Source organism: Adiantum capillus-veneris, chromosome 27, assembly GCF_014529385.1.
Source record: "Adiantum capillus-veneris isolate H3 chromosome 27, ASM1452938v2, whole genome shotgun sequence".
Taxonomy (NCBI): Eukaryota; Viridiplantae; Streptophyta; class Polypodiopsida; order Polypodiales; family Pteridaceae; genus Adiantum; species Adiantum capillus-veneris.
In genome coordinates, this window is record NC_140957.1 from 86,318,376 (window position 1) to 86,340,720 (window position 22,345).

Genomic DNA, 22,345 nt, shown 5'->3' on the forward strand with positions numbered 1-22,345 from the left:
GCAAATCGGATGCGAAGCGTAAAGAGGCTTTTATTTTCGGTTTGGACGAGTATATCAAGTTCAATGTCGAAGTCCTCGATCCCATAGATCTCAACAAGGTAGTAGCAATTGCTCTCGCACAGGAGATGAAGCACAACAAAAGAAAGCCTAAGGAGAACAAGTCTTCTCACAGTACCTCTCAAACTCCTCAGAACCCACAAAACAGTAAGAATGGTCAGAATGATAACTCTTCTAGCCACTCTTCCTCTAGTCCTTTGGAAAAGAACTCTCAAAATGAATTCAAGGGTAAAGCTAACACATCTGCTAAACCTAAGCTCACCCAGATGAAAAAGCTGCACAAGGAATTATAGGAGGATACATAACGTCAGAAGAACTCTCAAAATGAATCTAAGGGTAAAGCTAACACATCTACTAAACCTAAGCTCACCCCAGATGAAAAAGCTGCACAAGGAATTGTAGGAGGATACATAACATCAGAAGACCAAGTCATTTATTCTAAGAAAGGTAGATGTTATCAATGTCACACTAAGGGTCACATAAGACGAGATTGTCCTAAGAACGAACCTAAAGAACCCACAAAATTTACATCTTCTATTAATGCAATCAAAGAGCACACTAATGTGTCCCAAGTTTCTCATGATCATGCCAATGCATCTCTCATGCATTGTTATGGTTATATGAATGGTCAACGCATTGTAGTCTTCTTTGATTCTAGCAGTATGCATGATGTGATTAGCGACTCTCTCGTGAAGAGCACACGTCTAGAAGCTCGACCCATTGATCCCATTACGACCTCTGGTTTTGCTCCTGGCATGCACTCTTCATTTACGCATGAATGTCCTAGTGTGACCACGTCTATTCAAAATGTCCGTTTTCGTCGAAAGTTTGTGATTTCCTTTCTCTCAGGATACGATTTGATTTTTGGCATTAAAAGGTTTGAAGGTCATAATCCACAAGTTTGTTGAAAAGAAAACACTCTCGGTCTCGCAGTTGAAGGAGCACCTCTTGTGGTTGTTCAATGTGACCACTAATCTCTCTCATGTTTTGGACGAGGATAAAACACGTAGTCTCATTCTAGAGAAGCATGATTTGTTGCATGACAAAGAACAAGAAAAGACACATGAAATGGAACACGAAAAAGAACAAGAAAAGGAGACTCTCTCAGTCATTCCTTTTCCGCAGCACGACATGCATTTTTTGTATGATAAAGATGTGATTGTTCACAAGGATGATGGTTTGCATGATGATTTTTCTAGTGAAGCTGACCTCCTTGCAGATACGATCAATCACAAAGAACCGATCTTGGCTCACGAGTCGAGATCCAAAGAACCCACTCAGAAATTTTTGTGTGTTCGCATGATTAGTCAGCACGCATTGTTCGAGTTTTTCATTCGTGACGGTTTCTTGTATTTTCGTCACCGTCTTTATGTGTTCCCTTTTCATAAGCATGCCGTATTGTACGATGGCATGATTCACTCACCGATGAGCACGGATGTATGCGGATCACTGTCGAAAAGAACAAAAGTTTGCATTCAAGGAATTCACATTGTTTCCCAATTGACCTTTTTGTCAATCGCTTTTACATGTCTCTTCCTTGGCATGACCCAGTCTTAGAAAGAGCACAAGCAAGATTGTCCATCAAGCATCAGCATTTCCGTTGTGATTTGCCATAGTTGATAGGTTTACGTCGAAAGGTCAAGATTCGATCTCACTTTTTGCGTGTTTGATGAACGGTTTGGCACTCCATCACTTTGTTCATCTGCATTGCATGCACAGTCCTTTAAGAAGCATGGTCTTTTTCCATTTACTCTACATGGAATGGGTATACTTATGATTTATATTGGACATGGTTTCGGAAATTTTCCTCCTCGGAGATTCTTGATGAAGGTGGACCTACGTCCATAGAGCCAGTTGGAGCATTGAAGCAGCCATAGATCACTTTGTGTCGCTTTTGGCGCGGCCCAGATAAACAAGCATTGCAGACCTTCATGAAGTTCAAGTATCCCACGACCCACGTATCCGAGTGGACCGGCGAAGCGTTAATCGCAAGATTCCAAGCGTTGTTGGCGCTCTCCCTCGACCCCATGCAGCTCAGTACCGGTACCTCACTTTGAAAAGGAGGGGATGTCACGTGCACATCTAACCCTATGTGCATGTGGACAAGCTATCTCAAGTCTAGGATTTAAGTCAGCTTAGGAAGTGTTATGGCACCTTTGTGAGCCTGTGCGCAGGCCGTGCATGTCCAAGCACTTAGAGTAGTTGCATATCCTCTGGTTGCACACAGCACGATCAGCAACATGACATTCAGTACCCATCATGAGCATTTTACAATGCATAGAACCCATTTTTCCCAATTATTCATTTTTCACTTATTATTTAATAAGCGACTTTGTTGGGAAACTGAGTGGGGCAAATTTTTGCTAAGTGACCATATAAGAAACCTAGCTCTAGCATTTTCTGGCAAAAGAGGCAGCAGAAGTTCCAACAACTTGCAGTGCACCTTCCTAGCAAGACTGGCAGGAGGCCTAGCGTTTCCAACCAGCAGAGCGGATAGCGTTTTTGGCTACAATCAACCTAGCCTTTTCTGCTACAGATTCAGCCTAGCATTTTCAGCAGTTACCAAATCAGCCCAAGCACATCAGCGTTTTCAGTTTTCAGCACTTCGACACCGCAAATCCAGTCCATAGCCTCCCAGATCTCACCTACCCGCAGCAGATCCTCGCCGTACCATCAGATCAGCCAGTGTTTTCAGATTCAGCCCACTGTCCGCAGATTTCAGCATCTTGTGTTTTCAGCGCATCATCGTCACGTCGTCGCCCCGTCTTTGCCGACACAGTGTCAGAGATCAGCACAAAGTCGGCGTTTTGCAGATTTTCAGCTTTTCAGCCCTAGCGTTTTCAGATTTCAGCCCATCCTCGTCGTCGTCATCATTGTTGTCGACATCGTCGGCAAGTCCATTGCATCTAGACCATTGTACCAGATTTGTGCAATCAATAGCATAGACCTCTCTCGCCATAGAGAGGGGGCCCTTGGAGGAGGGTTTGAGAACCATCTGGTGTCGTATTCTTCTCCCTCTCTCTCTCTCTCTCTCTCTCTCTCTCTCTCTCTCTCTCTCTCTCTCGCAGGGGTTGACTGTGAACCTTGGCAAAACCAAGGTCATGATCTTTCACACATCCAGTGCAGTGAGGAGCGCTGCCACCTTCACAGCAGCAGGAGGACAGGTTGATGTAGTCACCTCCTATGTCTATCTTGGCATCACATTCACCAGCCTACCAGGACCCTTCACTATGAGGCAGGCTGCTGCTGACAGGCTCACCCGAGGATATGCAGCTCTGACCATGCTAGAGCGGAGATGCCACCAGGCACACTTTCAGGAGCCCCGCACGAAGGGCTGGCTTTTTGACACCTTAGTCACCCCGGCCCTGATGTACTCGGCGGCAGTATGGGCACCAGGATTGACGGATGACCAGTGGACACAGCTTGAGAGGCCACAGGTATGTATGATCTCACGCTTGCTCCGCAGCAAGAAGACAGTGCCACATGACATTATTAGAGCCGAGCTCGCCACACCACCTATGGTTGTAGAGGCATTATTCCAGACAGTCTGCTTCATCCAGAGGATGAGAGAGCTACCTCCTGACAGACTTACCCGTAGAGCATTTGAGGCAGCTATACAGATATCAGAGAGTGGGCATGCGAGAGCTTGGTACTCACAGGTCAGAGCATGGTTTGAGGGACACGGTCTTGACATGGAGAGCCTACCACCATTCCAGTACGACCCCCACTCACCATCTGTTCACCTCTCTCGCAGTGAGAGAAACTTGGTATTGAGACAGGATCTGTGGCAGCTATACACTAGGAGAGTCTGGGAGTCACCTGGCTTGGGGACGAGGATGTCAGATTACAGAGACCAGTTTCTCACCATATTGTCTGGGGGGTTCATACAGAGACCACGCTATATGGACACATATATGCCACATAGCTCACGGGTGGCGATTGGTCAGCTGAGAGTGGCTTCACACAGGTTAGAGATTGAGATCGGGAGACATACTGGTGTTCCCAGGGAGGAGCGAGTCTGCAGAGCCTGCACAGAGGAGGTGGAGAGTGAGGAGCACTTTGTATGTAGATGCAGAGCATACACTGAGATCAGAGGCAGATATGAGGCCTTATTCAGAGGACAGCCCACTCTCCGAGAGATCATGGACTCTCGAGATCAGAGACAGCTCGGACGTTTCTTACTAGAGATACAGAGCCATCGGGACACACTACTACAGCCACGCACAGCTACACAGACAGAGGGGAGACAGTCGCAGCTCACAGACTTCTTTCAGAGGATTGCCACCCCTACCTCACCAGATACTCAGAGAGGAGTGACACTCCCACAGGCGGAGGTGAACCGAGCTAGACGACGACCACGAGTCAGGCTACAGGGGCGTGAGCTCCCACCACCGACAGATCGAGGAGATCCGAGCCCGGGAGCGCCGTGCCACTGAGGAGCGAGTAGCTCAGATGAGGGCCGACCCGACAGCTTTCATCCGGGTAGCCTTGGCACCAGCCCCGCCCATGTACCACATCTTACATCCCCCCATTTGTACAGGATGGAGCTAGAGAGCTTGATGCATTCTCATGATTGTACTACCTTGAGCATATAGACATGCATATACCCCTAGAGATAGAACCCCATCCCTCCTCAGATACTCCATTACCTACATTCAGTTCAGTTTTGTATCAGTTTTGTTTCATTTGTCTTTCCGATAGACGGATGACATACACGCCATGTACATTTGATTTGTCTCATAGGCCGATTTCGGCCTGACATAGACGTTAAAAATCTTTCTTTCTTTCTTTCTTTCTCTCTCTCTCTCTCTCTCTCTCTCTCTCGCAGCACCTTCATGCACAATGTCATTCACTTTGTTTGTGATCATTGCTCTCTCTCACTAAAGGAACGGAAGGCTCTCCCTTCCGTAAGTAAAAAGGAACCCTTGAGCACAATTCGGAGCACTCATCTTGAGCAAAATCAACATTCACTTCCACTGCACCTTACATGCTGTGAGTCTGCTCCGCTCCTGGGAGCAGTTGAGGAGAGGCCTAGAGCAGCACCAGCCTACTTGCAGGGAGGAGCGTCTGCGACAGCCCTTGTTTGGAACCCCATGGTTAGCACTCAGAGAAGCCACTTGGTTGGTAGTAGACCTCATGTTTCTTGGGGTCCCATGGCAGAGGGTCCAGCACGCACCTTAGGTGATTGGCTACAGTTCTCAGGCTTGTCAGAGGAGGTTCAGAGCATCCAGCTACAAAGGCATGAGAAGGATGCAGAGCATGTGTCAGGACATCACACAAGCAGTACCAGTTGACTGGCTCACACCTCTCGAGTTAGTAGCGCCCAGATGGATGGGGGCCTTCACGCGACTAGAGGTCCTCATCGCAGTTCCGAGTTGTCGGCATCCTTGGGTGGACTTGTCATAGATCTTGACCCAGCAACTCTTGAGATTGGCCATTGGAGGCTGTGGGCTTGGGAGAGTTGTCCACTGGCACGAGTGCAGTGGGATCTTGGAGAGTGGTTTTGGCGGGACCCTTTCGCCTCAGCCGACCATCCATGATCCAAGTATCCCTTTCTTCCAGAACACTGTTCAACTGGGACGTCACATACTTGCTGCAGAACCTCATTGGCAGGAGGAGGGTCTCACAACTGAGTTCTTGTCAGCTTTTTGGGCGAGGTTGTGGGACACCAGACAGCCATGGCGAGTCACTTTGTTCCAGTGACTGGTTGCACATAGAGCTTCAGCAATGGGAAGCTGGCTTGTACATAGTGGTCTCTTGGCAACATGCGCGGCTTGTGGCCACCCTATGGAGAGTCAACGTCATTGTCGTTGGGACTGTCCTATGGCACAGCAGGTTTGGCTTCGTGTCCTTTGGCTGATGCCAGCTTTTTCCACAACACGACAGTACACTTGGGGGGCAGCTGCTTGGTCCACTCTCACGGGCCCGGCATTACAGTTTGAGCTATCCTTCACCAGCAAGATGAGAGTGATCCAGGGGGGTCGACCTACACGCCAGCCTGCTACACAACTTACTCCACAGGAGTGGTGCCGTGAGAGAGAGGAGTGTTGGGAGCTCGTCTGCGGCCTGACACTCTGGTTCAGCTGGCGGACCCGCTGCTTCCGCATCTTCGAGACTCGCCATGTACCACTAGCAGAGACTGTTCGAGATCTTTGGCTAGAGCTGATCCATACTCTCAGGGGATAGTTCGAGAGATTCCAGGGCAGCTCCGACCGCATACGGGAGCGTAGGGAGGCTTTCCTTCGACTCTACCGCCCTGGGCCTTTCTTCACCATGGTCTAGGGTAGGCTCAAATGGCACTACCGTCCACCTGTGTGGCTTTTCCCTCCTACCATCTCTTGATTTAGCCTCATTGTACATCTACAGTTTTTTCATTGGGAGAGTCTCCACTTATGATTGTTGTTGCCCTCTCTGGTAGAGGTGGTTGTAACCCTATGGGCACTTTCATTAACTAATAGAAGGATCTTTTTCTCTGGAAAAAAAAATAACAACATGTTTGCCTTTAAGATAAGCAATGTCTTTCTCTAAATCAACAAATGGTTGATCTCTATCCATTCAAGTATAAAAGGGAGAATCATGATGACAAATGTCGCAACAATGTCACAAATTGATGACATGGCATCACCACCTGCGGGCAGACTGATGATGCGGCAGCCTGTACGGACAGCACGCCACGTGCAAGCAATACGAAATCTCACAAAACGCGTTGGCATGCTGACGTGGCAGATTGTACCGATTTCCGCGTTTCACGCTGACTGCTAACGTGGGGGGGCTGAAGCCATTTGGTTGGGCAAACTTGCAAAAGAACTTGGCATACCTACTCGTACACCCGTGTTGGGTTGTGATAGCCAAAGTACTGCCTACTTAGCCAAAAATGCCATGTTTCATGCGCATACCAAACACATAGATGTGCGGTACCACTTCATACGACAGGTATTGGAGGATGGTCTAGTCACCTTGACTAAGATCCATACACAGGATAACCCTGCAGATGTTCTCACCAAGAGTCTTGCCAAGGCTCAACATGAGCATTGCATACAGCTGGTGGAAGTTGGTTAACTTAAAGGCGTCATTTATGCATTTAAGTGGGAGGTTGTTGGGTTAAAGACCCTAAATGACCTCTTATTGTACATTTTTATACTTTGTCCAGGTTCACATTGAATCTGAACACATTTTTTTAAGTCACTTATAATAAAAGTGGGAAAGCCCAAAAACTTATTATTGAGTTTTCTTCAAAACGTACTCTCTCTCTCTCTCTCTCTCTCTCTCTCTCTCTCTCTCTCTCTCTCTCTCTCTCTCTCTCTGTGCTTTCGATTGCTAGCGCTTCTTCTCTGTTGCAATGTGCCTCCTGCTTCTTGCCCCAATCCTGCACTACATCGCGAGGCGCACCTACCGGTACCCTCTGCTTCGCGCTTTCAATCGAGGGCGATTACAATTCTTTCAAGAGGAGGGTATGTCACAAATTGATGACGTGGCCGAGAGACTGATGACGTGGCAGCCTGTACGGACACCAAGCCACGTAGCAACAGTACGAAATCCCGCAAAACGCGCTGGCAGGCTGACGTGGTAGATTGTACAGATTTTCCCGTTTCACGCTGATTGCTGACGTGGCAGGGTTGTAAGGAATTTCGCATTTGTGCTGGCTGTTTTTTGGCAGTTTTTAAAGCCAATTTGCTTTTGGGACTCATTGCTTTTGAGTTTAAATGCTTTTGGGGCTCTACTTTTGGCATCCCTTTGTAAGGAACCCAAGGGCCTCACCCTGCAGGGCATCTGGACACAGAGTTTGAGAGCAGAGGCCCCTCAGGATTTGTACTTTGCAACGATTAATGAAACATAAATACCGAAAGGGGCGCCAGACTTTGGGGCCAATACCTTTGGGCACGGAACTACACTGAGCCGTGTCGACTCTCTCTCTCTCTTAATTGAGGTTCAGTAATTTTGAAGTATCTATTTGTGTGTTGCTATTGATTTTCGGGTTTAAAGTGTCCAAGCCGGTTACAGTGTTATTAGAGTACATAAAGATATTTCTTCTACACAGGATCCGATCCTTTTTGCAGCACATGCAGGTTTTTGTAAAAGAATCTTCGTGTCCCGACCCCGAACTTATTAGCAACTCCCACCTTTCGTACATCGCACATCGGACGTGCTCACGTCTTCATCGCTATGTCTTACAGGGCATAAGCCATAACAAATTCTAGATTACTCATGGGTTCTCTTGGAGAATCTGACAGAGATAACACCTTTAGGTGGGCAGGCAAAAGAATAGTTGAAATCCGGCACGGGGCTGAAGAAAAGAATGAAAGATTCTTGGTGGAAAATTTTGCCAGAGCGGAGTACAAACCTCAACTGCAGGTTAACACATGTGTGAAAAGATTGATCAAGTACTCCAAAGACCCGAGACTTGCAAAACACCTGAAGAATTACCCGATTGATGAGATTTACTGGAGATGGCGTGAGGCCATTGCTTCTCCTCTAAGGTCAGGAGGAAAGTTAAAAGGACAGACGAGTGCAGAAAAGCGGAACCTATGCTCACAGGAAGAGCCGGACAGAACTCTTGAACAAAAGACGAACCACAAGACCACCAGAAGCTAAGCCAAAAAGTTACAGAGAGCAGAAGTCGAGCGCAGAAAAGGAAAGATGAAAGCATGACTGGTACCACGTTGCGTGGGGACCGACTCAAATCAAATAAACGCAAGCACAAAACTTTGCCGCGCATGGGGCAAAGTGAAAGATCAGGAAGCCCTCATTTTCTTTGATGGAGGAGCCAAGGCCAACTTCATTGGCAGCTCGACTTGAAATTATGCTCGATAGGCTAAGACCACAAGCGAAGGTATTTCTAGCGGCACCCGGACGGGATGTTGCCGTTACACCTGTCATTGGCAAACTTAGTTTGCATTGTCAGGGGTATTTAGGGCACGAGGACTTTTATATCATGCCATTGGAAGGGTGTGATGTCCTCCTAGAAATCCCTTGGTACCACAAGAACAACGTCGTGGTTGACTATCAAGCTAAGAAAGTGACTTTGATGAATGAGAAGGACAGGAAAATTGTGCTTGATTTAAAATTGAAAGGCAAAAAGATTGCACATGATATATTGAAGGGCGAGTTAGTCCCACTTGAATCGGCTTTGACCGTTTCCAGGTTGATGAAATCCAATCTTTTTATTTATTCGATCCTCTTGAAAGAACTGATTGATGATCAAAGGTCAAATATGTCTGATCTCAACAAGAAACGACAAGAATTTCTGTAAGCTCAGGCTGATTGTTTCCCTGAAGGCTTACTAGGCGAGTTGCCTCCTTCACGTCCTGAAGATCACATGATTGCACCACTAAACCGGCAACCTTACAGAGTTAGCTGAGGCCAAAAATAAAGAAACAATGACCCAGTAAAGATTTCCACATTACAAGTATCGATGATATACTCGACAAAGTTCAGGGTTCTACCTGGAGAATTGATCTAAAGAGAGGTTATCGTCAGATCCGAATTGATCCTGGAGACGTCTACAAGACAGCTTTCAGGACGACTTTGGAGAGTTTTCCAAGCACTGCGAAAGCAGAAATTGGTTATAAATGTGAAAAAGAGCGAATTCTTCTTCCCTAAGATACACTTCTTGGGACACATCGTTTCACCAGAATGGGTAAAGATGAACCCGGCCAAAATTGAGACCATTCATTATTGGCCTGATTTGAAGAATGTTATGAGGTTCAAAGCTTATCTAGGCTTGTGCTCATCTTATCTAGGCTTGTGCTCATCTTATTGGTGGTTCATTCAGAAATTTGCAAAGATAGTTTCTCCTTTGCATTTGCTGACACAAAAAGGAGTTCCATTTACTTGGGTTCGACAGAGATTGCAGCCTTTGAGACTCTCAAAGAAAAGTTCCTTATTGGACTCGTGTTGGCCTTACCAGACTTGCAAAAGTCATTCGAAATTTACTGTGATGCTTATGGTCGCAGTTTGGCCATCCAAGGAGTCAAGGCTCATTTTCGACAATGGCACCATTGTTTTGACTGGGCTTCAGATGTTCTCGTCAAAGAAGCAAACTAAGGACTTGTTCATTAGTCTAAGGAGAGAGTACCTATCGCTATTATCCAAGATTGGTTCAGAGATTGATTAGACTTGCCCATTTTGGTTTGCTTCCCTAGCCTGAACAGAGAGTACCTCCCACTATTATCCAAGATTGGTTCAGAGATTGATACAGTCTTCGAGACCCCGCACACACGGCAGCTTCAGTTGTTGCCAAGGCAACAGGTGTACCTACTGAAACCGGCCTGTTCAATCCAAAAAGGGCGGTAGACTTTACTTTAAACCTTGATTTAGCTTTCACCCATTATTAGTCGTCTATTTTACCTGTACTTTCAAGACACAACAAAGGGGAGAGGGATACAGGCTGCTAGATTGCACCTGTATGAGTAGACGGACACCAGATTGGCCCCTAACTTAGGCGCCCCTTTCGGTATTTCTTTATTGTTAAAAAGAGGGAATAAACGCTGAGGTTCCCTACAAGCTGCCCCGCACAAACTCGGCTGAATTTCCACTGTTCCAGCCCTATTTCGGCAGCATAACTGTACTAGAACCCTTCACGGTCAGTATTCCCACGCATTGACCGACTTTCCCGACGCATACGGGCACTTTGCAAAACCTGACGAGAATCTGCAGCACGCTGAATTCTCTGTTTTCAGTCCTGAAAATGCGCCAGATCACCTGTACAGCGGTCCCCTTGCGTCCCCGAACCTCCTGGGGGTATTAGGGTCCGTATAGGGCCAAAACCCTAAACCTGCAAAAATACACAGCAGGCTGTAATTCACTGTTTCGGGCTCCGTTCCGCGTGCCGGTCGCATCCCTAGCAAGTCCTCGAGCTCCCGCACCTGTAGGGCTACTTGCCCTTTGAATCGGACGAGATTTCTGGCGTGAAACCTCTCCGAATTCACCTGTACCTGCGGGGGGATTAGCCGCTAGCTAATCCAGTACCTGTGCAAGAGGCTCTTGCCTCGGCAATCGCGCATGAACCCACACAACTGTACATTGGTCAAATGAAGAGCCCACTAGAGGGGCATAACATACTGCCAAAGGGGAGAGAGAGGGCAGTGCGTAGCGTGCAAGGCATCACTCCTGGCACCGCACTGTGCATAAGAGGGAAAGCAAGCACTCCATAGCTCTTAACCTGTGACAGAGACTTGCAAAATGAGCCTCCCAGCTATAAATCACGTTTTTGCCTTCTCTATAAGTAGTAAACTGGCCTCAGAGTGCCAAGTGTCACTCATTTGTGCATTTTCCCGCTTTAGACCCTCGGGTCTAAAAATATCTCACCTGCAGCCTCTGTTGACTTGGCCACAGAGTAACAAAATGATCCCCATGTCAAACTGCACGTAATGACGCGAAGACATTTTCAGGTCCCAAAATAGCAGTTCCCTAAATTTTAGGAGATGCTGCCATTGTATCTTTCTAGGTCATCCGACCCTCTTTGTACACTGCGGCCACATCCAGAACTGAAATGTAGCCTCTGTAGCAAAGGATTCCACTTTGGCTAGTCAATGACCCCACTTTGGCTAACCATAGTCTTTGTCCAACCTTAGTGCTCTCTTGCCCTCAGGCATGGACTCCCTCTGGATAGTTCCACACTAGCTATGCAATGCAGGGCAGTTAGATTTCCCGAGGGGTGTTTCCAAAAAGTGAAAGAAAATAGATAATAAGAAAGAAATCAACAAAAAGGATAGATAGTAGTCACACGCTGGTGACATACCCCCCTCTTGAAATCTCAAACGTCCTCGTTTGCATCTATGTCGTAAATGCTTACTGTCAACACTGATGTATTCAACACCTGTCGACACATATACGACACATACATGCTCATTGTCAACCCTAGTGTATTCAACACCTCGTCGACTCATGTATTGCCTGCTTGTGAACCCTGTCCCAATGACATAGTGGTAGCTTCGCACTCTGCCATTGCTTTGAGTCACTAACTTTCCAATGACAAAATTGTAGCTGCACATTTTGCCACTGTCTTATAGTACACGTTGGATCCCGTAACACTTTCGAGCATACCCAAACCGACAGTTTAAGAATGCAGTTACACATGTACTCTTCAATAGAAGCAATCACTGTATCCTTGACAAACTGACAAGAAATACTCACTTCTATAGCACTAACCAAATTTTTGGACATTCCATAAGAGCAATTGCCAAACTGACAATCTGTACAGCTCTAACATTCATGTAACAAGTATTTCATTTGAGCTCACTTTAAATACCTTGTACATCATTTGTTTCAGAAGCTATTGTCACACTGACAATCCATGTAGCTTTGAAACTCAAGGGGTCAAGGTAGGTTGCAAATCGAAGGCTTCCAGGTAAAGTGATAACACAGTTGGTGACTCTGCATGTTCACCTTCTTCCATCCACTTGGCATCCATTGGTGGATAGTTTCTGAACTTTACCAAGTAACGCCTAGCAACCTTGCCTTTCACTTTCCTTTCTTTGTGTGCCAAAATCTGTTCAGGGACCAAGATCTCGTCAAGTTCCTCGACTTCCGGCTGATCTTCAGCTGGCATATCTTCTGGCACATCACCCACATAGGGTCTGAGAAGACTCACATGAAACGCATTGTGAATCTTCCAACTGTCAGGCAATTTCAGCCTATATGCAACATCACTGATTATGTCGCATACTTGAAAAGGCCCATAGTAACGCATGCTGAGCTTTGGAAACAGTCTTTCCTTGCCCTTCATCTTCTTTAACCGTGCCTTTTCAAAGCGTAAAAGCACCCAATCACCAAGTGAATATACCACTTCACGACGGTGACGATCAGCTGCTTTCTTTTGCTTTGCCTGAGTCCTTTCTAAGCCCACTTTGACCTTCTTGTACATTTCATCCATATCCTGAACATACTTATCTGCTTCAAATATCTTGTCCTTTGTATGCAGTATGGGAGGAACTTTCTTGCCACCTTCAACTATCTCAAAGGGTGCCTTGCCAGTTGATGAATGCACTGTATTATTGTATGCATACTCCACCAATGGCAAATACTGCTCCCACTTTCCTTTATGCTCTAACACATAGCACTTCAGCAGATCTAGGACAGTAGAATTTGCCTCTTCTGACTGCCCATCTGTTTGAGGATGAAATGACGAAGAGAATTTGAGCATGGTGCCCATATTCTCAAACAAGCCTCTCCAGAACAAACTTGTCATGTGTGGATCACGGTCGCTAACAATCGACTGTGGCATGCCATGATACTTGAAAATATTGCTCATAAACAAGCGTGCCATCTGATCTGGCTTTATCTTCTTCCTGACAGGAATAAAATGAGCCTGTTTGCTGAATCTGCAAATAATGGTCCAAATACCATCGTTTCCTGTCTGCGTTCTCGGAAGATCAAAGATAAAATCCATAGCAATACTTTCCCATGGTTTATCTGGAATAGGTAGTGGTTGCAATAACCCTGGTGCCTTTTGCCTGTCAAACTTGACCTTTTGGCATATTAGGCATTCTCGCACAAAGGCATCCACATCTCTTCTCAATGTAGGCCAATAGAAGAATGTCTCAACCGCTTTAACTGTAGCATCGATACCACGATGCCTTGCATACGGTGGGACATGACTCTCTTCTATAACTTTGCGTCGCAATGGCTTTGTGACACAATCTGCCATGCATCATCATGAACCCATCTTTGAGAAGATAGTGTTCATGACGTTGTCCATCCATTAGTTGCTCGAAGACCCTTGCAAAATCTTCATCATTTGCATACTGTTCTCTCATATCATCAAGTTCATGATGATAAGGAATCGACACAGCTGAAATTTGTGGCTTCCTTGACAAGGCATCGGCCACAACGTTCTTCTTGCCTTCCACATGCACAATCTGAAAATGGAACATGGACAAGATATTTGCCCATCGCATATGCTTTTCAGATAACTTTGTCTGTGTCAAGAAGTATCGCAAGGTCTGATGGTCCGTTTGGACAACGAAATCTGCACCTAGCAGGTAGTGTTTCCAACTTAAGAGCGCATGAATCACAGCCAGTAACTCTTTCTCATAGACCTGCATGGTCATCTCTGGCCCTTGCAAAATTCTGCTCTCATAGGCTACTACCCTGCCATCTTGCATTAGCACTGCACCAATGTTACTACCGCAGGCATCACACTGGACCACAAATGACTTCCTAAGATCTGGCAACACAATGACTGGATCTGAAGTCATCTTTTCCTTTAAGAGATTAAAAGCTGAAATCTCTTTCTGTGTCCATCTGAAGGTGACTGCCTTCTTTTGAAGAGCATGTAAAGGTGAAGCAATCTCAGCGAAATTTCGGATAAACCTTCTGTAATAGGAGCATAGTCCCAAAAAGCTTCGGACATCATGCACCGTCTTCAAATTTGGCCATGACTTGATCGCTTCAACTTTTGCAGGATCCATTCTGACACCGTCCTTTGAGACAATGTGTCCCAGAAAGTGAATCTCTTCCAGAAAAAACTCACTTTTCTTTGCATTGATGAGCAACCTATGACTGCGTAGCTCTTTGAACACAATGGCCAAGTGATGCCTATGCTCCTCTTCATTCTTTGAGTAGACTATCATGTCATCAAAGAATGTACCAACAAACTGCTGGTGTGGACGGAAAATTCTGTCCATCATCCTATTGAACGTAGCAGGAGCATTTGTGAGACCAAAGGGCATCACTAAAAATTCGTAAAGGCCAAACGTCGTTCTAAAAGCAGTCTTGTGCACATCCTCTGATCTAATGCGGATCTGATGGTACCCACTCTTTAGATCTATCCTGCTAAACATAGCTGCTCCTTCTAATTTGTCCATAATATCATCAATTCTAGGTATAGGGAACCTATTCTTGATGGTATTCTTGTTCAGTGCACGGTAGTCGATGCACATACGCCATGAGCCATCCTTTTTCTGCACCAACAACACTGGAGAACAAAATGGAGATGAACTGGGCTGAATCAGCCCTTTTTCTAACAGCTCCTGTACTTGGCCCATTATCTCTTTCTGCTGAGCCGCACTAACCCTGTACGGAGGCTTATTTGGTGGGCTACAGCCTGGCACCAAATCTATCGCATGGTCCTCGGGTCTCTCTGGCGGTAATTGAGACGGTAATGAATCGGAAAAACAGTCACTATACTGTTGTAAAAACATTGGCCTTTCTTTATCTAGCACAGATAAATTTGATTCATCACAATCTGACACTTCACGTGCAAAAACCAAGTACGCAGAAAGATGCTTTTTCATTACAGAAGTAATAGCAGAAGCTGATACAGTAGGAATAGACTCCCCTTTAAGCTTTACATCCAGAATGTGAGTCTTTCCCCTGCTCTGTACAGTGATCTTTTTGTTGTAGGCATCCATGATTCCCTGTACACGAAATAACCAAGGAATACCTAACAACACATCACATCCGTCCAGTGGCATGATGTAAAATTCTTCAGCATCTAAATGGGCCTGGATATGTAAACGAAACTTTCCGATCATGGGTGTCACAGCCTCTGTATGGCCAGGACATGCCAAACCTGCCTCTGCTGTATACCCCATCTCTTCAGGTCTGATTCCCAACTTTGAAGCCAATTCTGGGGAAATGAAGTTGGCTTTGGCACCTGGATCAAAGAAGATAAGCACTGTTTGATCCCTAACCTTTCCCCATGCTCTGCAAAGCTCACTTGCATCTGAATTTGGCTTGTCGCCCACCATATCTGGCACTAGACCAGCCATGGGCTTCTTTCCTTTCTTGTCTTCCTTGTCTTCAGAATCAGCTGGCCTTTTCTTTGTAGGACAGTTGTAAGCAATGTGGCCAGGCTGCTCACATATAAAGCATTTGTTCTCTGTCCTCAGGACCTTCTTTTGCTCTTCTGACTTGCGAGGAAAACGTCTTTTCCATTTCTTCGCTGGTCCCTTTTCTGATTCAGCCGTAGCTTTATCTTTCCTTGCGTTCGCTAACTCCTGAGTCTCTTTAGGAGCCTCATTGGGAACGTGCTTCTTGGCTGAATTTTTCTTGCCTGATCCTGCCTTGACGCCAGTGTTAAATTCACAATCTTCTCCCTTGAGCAAACCATTGCCAGTGTTTGCTACCTCGATGAGCTGCGTCAAAGTAGTGACTCTTGTCTTCGTGCAGTATTTTCTCAATCCTTTGGGTAGGCCACAACAGTATTTTTCAATCTGTTCTGTCAATGGCACAAACCTATAGGAAGTTACTGGAAGTAGAGCTTTCCAAAACTTCCGATTGTAATCATCCAGATTTTTGCAAGTGGCAGCATTTAGCTGGTGCCATTCTGTCATGACATCTGCTTCGAAATCATCAGATAACCATGCTGCTGCAAAAATCTGCTTGAAGTAAATCCATGTGGACGGAGCTTGCCCTTGAAGCAATAAAGTTGTCCACCATTGTCCCGCATTCCCTGTCAAGAAAGTGGCTGCCTTGCGGACCTTTGAAGCCTCTGTAAAGTTTCCCCCTGCATAGGCCTTGTCAAACTGCTGGAGGAATGAAAGAGCCTTCTTCCTGTCATCAAACCCTGTAAAGGTCGTGAATGACACTCCTTTGCCACCTTCTTTGTACGGAGTTGGCCTCTCCAGCGGCGTTAAATTGTCATATGGAAGTGACTGAAACATGGGAACACTATTAGGGTTCATCTGTGTTCCTTGGCCGCTATTAACTTGACCTGGAAATGCCATATTTGGCTGCTGATTTGTAATTCCAGCCATACCAAAATTTGCTTGTGGCATCCCAAATTGTCCCTGAGTGCTTTGAAACCCTGGTTGCATACCCATGACACTGTACATGGGGTTAGGCATCATCGTTTGAGCACCCCCAAACACTGTTCCTGGCGTATAAAACTGATTTCCAGGTGCATGACCAGCCATGCTTTGGAATACGGATCCACCTCCAAAATAGCCAGGGTGTACTGAAGGTGGTGGGAAGACCTGTTGCATAGCCTGTAAATTGCTTCCCTGCCCATTAGAACCAGCTATAGGCTGTTGAAAGGTGGCGGGCTGAATTGGTACAGCTTGAAAAACTGGCATCTCAGCCACCTGTTCTTGCACCTTAGGCATACGTTGTGGAGACTGCATGTTCTCCGTCAAGTGTACAGGTGTTTCCATTGACTGTGCGGTATGAGACACCTGTGCTCGAGCCTTAACAGGCTTTTGAATATGATCCAGTGACCCAACTTGCTGAGACGGAACAGGAGGTTGCAGAAAGGCTAAAAACCTCGGGTTATGCATTACTTGTGTGAACATAGCCACAGCAGTAGCCAACTGGGTCCTGAATATATCGTCATCAGTCTGTGGTGGTCTTGAGGACTCACCCACTTCATGTGTCTGTTGACCCTGTGAAGAGGAAACCTCTTCAGTCACATCATCTGGTCTATCAGCCATAATTGCAATTCCCTGTGTCTGGTCTATGATCCCCTGTGTCTTCAAGCCCAAAACTGACCAAGGCTCACTTCTATGGGAAAAAGTGATTTAGTCCCGTCGATGGAACCATGAAACCGGCCTGTTCAATCCAAAAAGGGCGGTAGACTTTACTTTAAACCTTGATTTAGCTTTCACCCATTATTAGTCGTCTATTTTACCTGTACTTTCAAGACACAACAAAGGGGAGAGGGATACAGGCTGCTAGATTGCACCTGTATGAGTAGACGGACACCAGATTGGCCCCTAACTTAGGCGCCCCTTTCGGTATTTCTTTATTGTTAAAAAGAGGGAATAAACGCTGAGGTTCCCTACAAGCTGCCCCGCACAAACTCGGCTGAATTTCCACTGTTCCAGCCCTATTTCGGCAGCATAACTGTACTAGAACCCTTCACGGTCAGTATTCCCACGCATTGACCGACTTTCCCGACGCATACGGGCACTTTGCAAAACCTGACGAGAATCTGCAGCACGCTGAATTCTCTGTTTTCAGTCCTGAAAATGCGCCAGATCACCTGTACAGCGGTCCCCTTGCGTCCCCGAACCTCCTGGGGGTATTAGGGTCCGTATAGGGCCAAAACCCTAAACCTGCAAAAATACACAGCAGGCTGTAATTCACTGTTTCGGGCTCCGTTCCGCGTGCCGGTCGCATCCCTAGCAAGTCCTCGAGCTCCCGCACCTGTAGGGCTACTTGCCCTTTGAATCGGACGAGATTTCTGGCGTGAAACCTCTCCGAATTCACCTGTACCTGCGGGGGGATTAGCCGCTAGCTAATCCAGTACCTGTGCAAGAGGCTCTTGCCTCGGCAATCGCGCATGAACCCACACAACTGTACATTGGTCAAATGAAGAGCCCACTAGAGGGGCATAACATACTGCCAAAGGGGAGAGAGAGGGCAGTGCGTAGCGTGCAAGGCATCACTCCTGGCACCGCACTGTGCATAAGAGGGAAAGCAAGCACTCCATAGCTCTTAACCTGTGACAGAGACTTGCAAAATGAGCCTCCCAGCTATAAATCACGTTTTTGCCTTCTCTATAAGTAGTAAACTGGCCTCAGAGTGCCAAGTGTCACTCATTTGTGCATTTTCCCGCTTTAGACCCTCGGGTCTAAAAATATCTCACCTGCAGCCTCTGTTGACTTGGCCACAGAGTAACAAAATGATCCCCATGTCAAACTGCACGTAATGACGCGAAGACATTTTCAGGTCCCAAAATAGCAGTTCCCTAAATTTTAGGAGATGCTGCCATTGTATCTTTCTAGGTCATCCGACCCTCTTTGTACACTGCGGCCACATCCAGAACTGAAATGTAGCCTCTGTAGCAAAGGATTCCACTTTGGCTAGTCAATGACCCCACTTTGGCTAACCATAGTCTTTGTCCAACCTTAGTGCTCTCTTGCCCTCAGGCATGGACTCCCTCTGGATAGTTCCACACTAGCTATGCAATGCAGGGCAGTTAGATTTCCCGAGGGGTGTTTCCAAAAAGTGAAAGAAAATAGATAATAAGAAAGAAATCAACAAAAAGGATAGATAGTAGTCACACGCTGGTGACACCTACTGTACGCGTTTTGGTTCACGACACACTTCCCCGAAGGTAGTCCTGCCCAAGGTGAGTAGTGACGGGCTCTACCAAAGCATGGAGTACTCGGGTCTCCCAAACCAATGGTTCATATGCAGACAAATGGGCCATCTCACTAAGGCCTCTCCTCGAAGAAGACCTCAATCCGCGAACATGCTCAACCTCTCAAGGCTGGACAGGCACAGCAGCCAGAGACCCAGAATGCATAGGGTGGCACTCATAGTTACAAGGAATGGCCATTTTCAGGTCTCTGTCCCCTGTTCCCATTCCAACTTCCTGTTCTGAATCCCCGTTTCGTGTTTTAGACGTGAGTATTCGTAACAAGGAATGGCATTTCGCGCTCGTTGACGTTCCCCGTTCCGCGTTCCGATTTCCCGTTCCGAGTACTATGATGGCACTTCTTGACGAAGAAAAAGATGAGATTCTGAACTAGTAGCTCTCTCCTCATACTGTAGAGGCTTAGTTCTTGGCTCGAGATAGGAATGTGGGAAAATTTCCATATCACATTTTGGTATGTGGTTCATGAAATTGCACATTGTCTCCTTAATGCCCAAGGTTTTGCATATGCTCATGCACGTCAATGCTCTAATGTCTCTTGTCAAATAACTATGCGCTTTCCACCTAAAGTGAACTGATATGCAATCTTGTCACCCAAGCACCTGAGGTGTTCAAAGCCATAATTTTGGTCTTTTTAAGACCCATGCTTAGATCTCTATTTGTGAAAAAGGCCAATAATGCATTCAAATGATCCTCCAATCTCTTTGTGTGACTATGTCATCCATATAGAATAATACTTGTATAACTAGCTCTCCCCCCCCACCTTTTTCAGAAGATTGGAACACCTCAAGCATTGCAAAACATGACTTCATGTAGATAATTGAGCTCAATCCATCACTCTTGGCATTCACTTACCCCAATAGAGGATTTTCTTGGATGTTATATACTGGGAACATCCAAAATTACACCTAGAGATATGAGACTTCAATTGTTACAAAGAGTCGATGGGATCTTTCACAAAGTGGAATCAAGAGATTCATCGTACTACTTGTTGTCAAAGGTGCAGCAGAAAAGGGTGAATCGGGTGATAATCTCGTCTGCTACCGCCAGCAAACCTCCTCTTGCGGCCGGGCAGCCAATGGATCTCGAATCTATCGCAACAAATCTCCTCGTAGACGGTGTCCTATCGCGTACCACCCACCGAACGGGCACGGGTAGCAATCTACAAATGTGAATCTGCAACTAGGGGCTCTGTACGAAGAGGAAAGCTAGCGCTAAAGAGAGGGAGAGAGATCACATGCAGAAACGTTGGAGAGAGAGATTGCTGGTGACAGAAAAATGCTAGAAAGGGGCTGCACACAGAAACGCTAGAGAGAGAGTGTGCCCAAAACGATGGAAGCTCTCCTTACTAATCGCAACATGCGAAAAGTACAAGGGGTGGGTCTGCATATATAGGTCAATAGCAAAATTGCGCTACCCAGCCAGAAAACCCCATGATCCTGAAAAATGGCTAAAATGCTAATAAATGTGTAAACTCACTAAAAGTGACCTGCAACACATATTTAGTAGCAGAAGTGCAAAACATTGGAGACTTTGACCCCGGGTAACCCTAGCTACAGGGGTCCCGCCTCATGTTAGCCTATCGGGTGGGCAACATCGTGGAGTGCCACCGCTAAGAAAAGGTAAGTCTACCTCAGATACGGCCGGGCACAGCCACAAAATAGCCCTCGCTCCCTAATCTACTCTTGGGAGATACTAAAGCCACCAAACAAATAGGAATCTGAAACCTAACACTTGCGAAGTATTCTAATGATTTTCGTTAGTAACACACAAAAATAATTTATGTCAGGCGAATGCAGAAATTTTACATGCACAATGGGTCCTACATGCTACGTCTCATATAATGGTACGAACATGCTTTCCAAAGCTAGTATAGAGATCGGGACTCATTGATATCAACGTATGTGGTTAAGCCAGCAATACTGATTTGTGTATAGCAACTCTTAGATAGGAGTCTAATAGTTAAGGCGGTATCTGTAGGAGGTATAGTTGGGCATCATTAACCATGAAAGGAGATTAGAACAACACATATACTATTTCCCGAGTGCAGATTACACTTAACTTTTTGAGACTTGATATACATGTCCACTTTTGAGTGAGATGAGGAATGCTGAGCCCAGATGAGACACTCTCTCTTAGTGGCTCTCAACACATAATCCTAGCCTCCCCATTCCTGTCTCTATATTCTCTACGTATGTTGTTCTAGATGTTTTTTGCAAGTAACATGATCTTTTCCTTTTATAAAGAAATATTGTAGCCTAGCTGTGCTCTACAAGATCGATATCCTTCTTAATAAACACACGAAGTATGCAACACATATACTTTTGCAGCCAGAGGACAAAAACCTTTCAAGACATTTGTAACAATATGAGCCATTTTAACATGACTCATCCATGGTTGCTTGGCAAATCGACAATGCAAGCCCAACTTTGTGAAAATTGGAAAAGATTTTTGCCCACTACTAGCTTTTTCGATAAGGTTAAAAAAAAGTTATCTTTGCTTTTGATACCTCTGCTTGAAATGTTTTCATCTCCTGTTCTTCTATGGCATTAAATTCAACTTCAAGGTTTTGCTCCACTTCTAATGCTTCCTCTTTAACTAACTCCTCCTCCTCTGCAACATATCAAAAAGGAAAATAATGTTGTAGATGTTGGTTGTCAGATGGATTCATATTGAGTGCCTTCATATAAAAGGAAGAAATGTACAAAAGCACGACAAAGACAAAAGCAAATAATGAATACAGTATTTGTTTAGGAGGCTTGCCAAACTCTTGAAATGGGTTAAATGGTGAATAAGACATTGAAAAGCAAGCCAAAAATATAAAACAAAGAGATCTTGTAGTGTGACTCATCTCTGAGTGGTAAAATAAGGTATAGGGGTGCCTCTGATGGAGGTAGTGGGTGATAGAAGGATCGACTTTCTATGTCTCAATATCTCCACTAGAAAATGGCTCCGCAGGATCGCCCATGTTAGATCCGAGAGGGGGAGAGGGAAACACCAGGAGCTCGGCTCTGATACCATGTGTGAGTAGCTAGTGAAGCGAGAGAGAATAGGGGGAGAGGGGGGAGGGGGCGGGGGGGGGGGGGGGGGGGGGGGGGGGGGGGGAACATAAGATGAGAAGAAGGTTGCAGTAGCCTATCAACACAACCATGGAAGGAGGGTGAACTTCCTTGTGGGTGCATCCTCCAAAGACTCGATAGGTCCCTGTCAAGGAAGTAGAAGCAACCCCCTGAGCCTGGTACACTC

General features: G+C 46.0%; 1 protein-coding gene across 1 annotated transcript in view; it reads right to left on the minus strand.

Moving 5' to 3' along the window:
• The window catches only part of LOC147422323 (uncharacterized), a 52,956-nt gene that overhangs the window by 14,067 nt on the left and 16,544 nt on the right, over positions 1-22,345 (minus strand). The window contains exon 6 of the mRNA XM_086502475.1: positions 21,609-21,712. Coding sequence (XP_086358601.1) covers positions 21,609-21,712 — 104 coding nt within the window. The remainder of the gene's footprint in view (positions 1-21,608; positions 21,713-22,345) is intronic.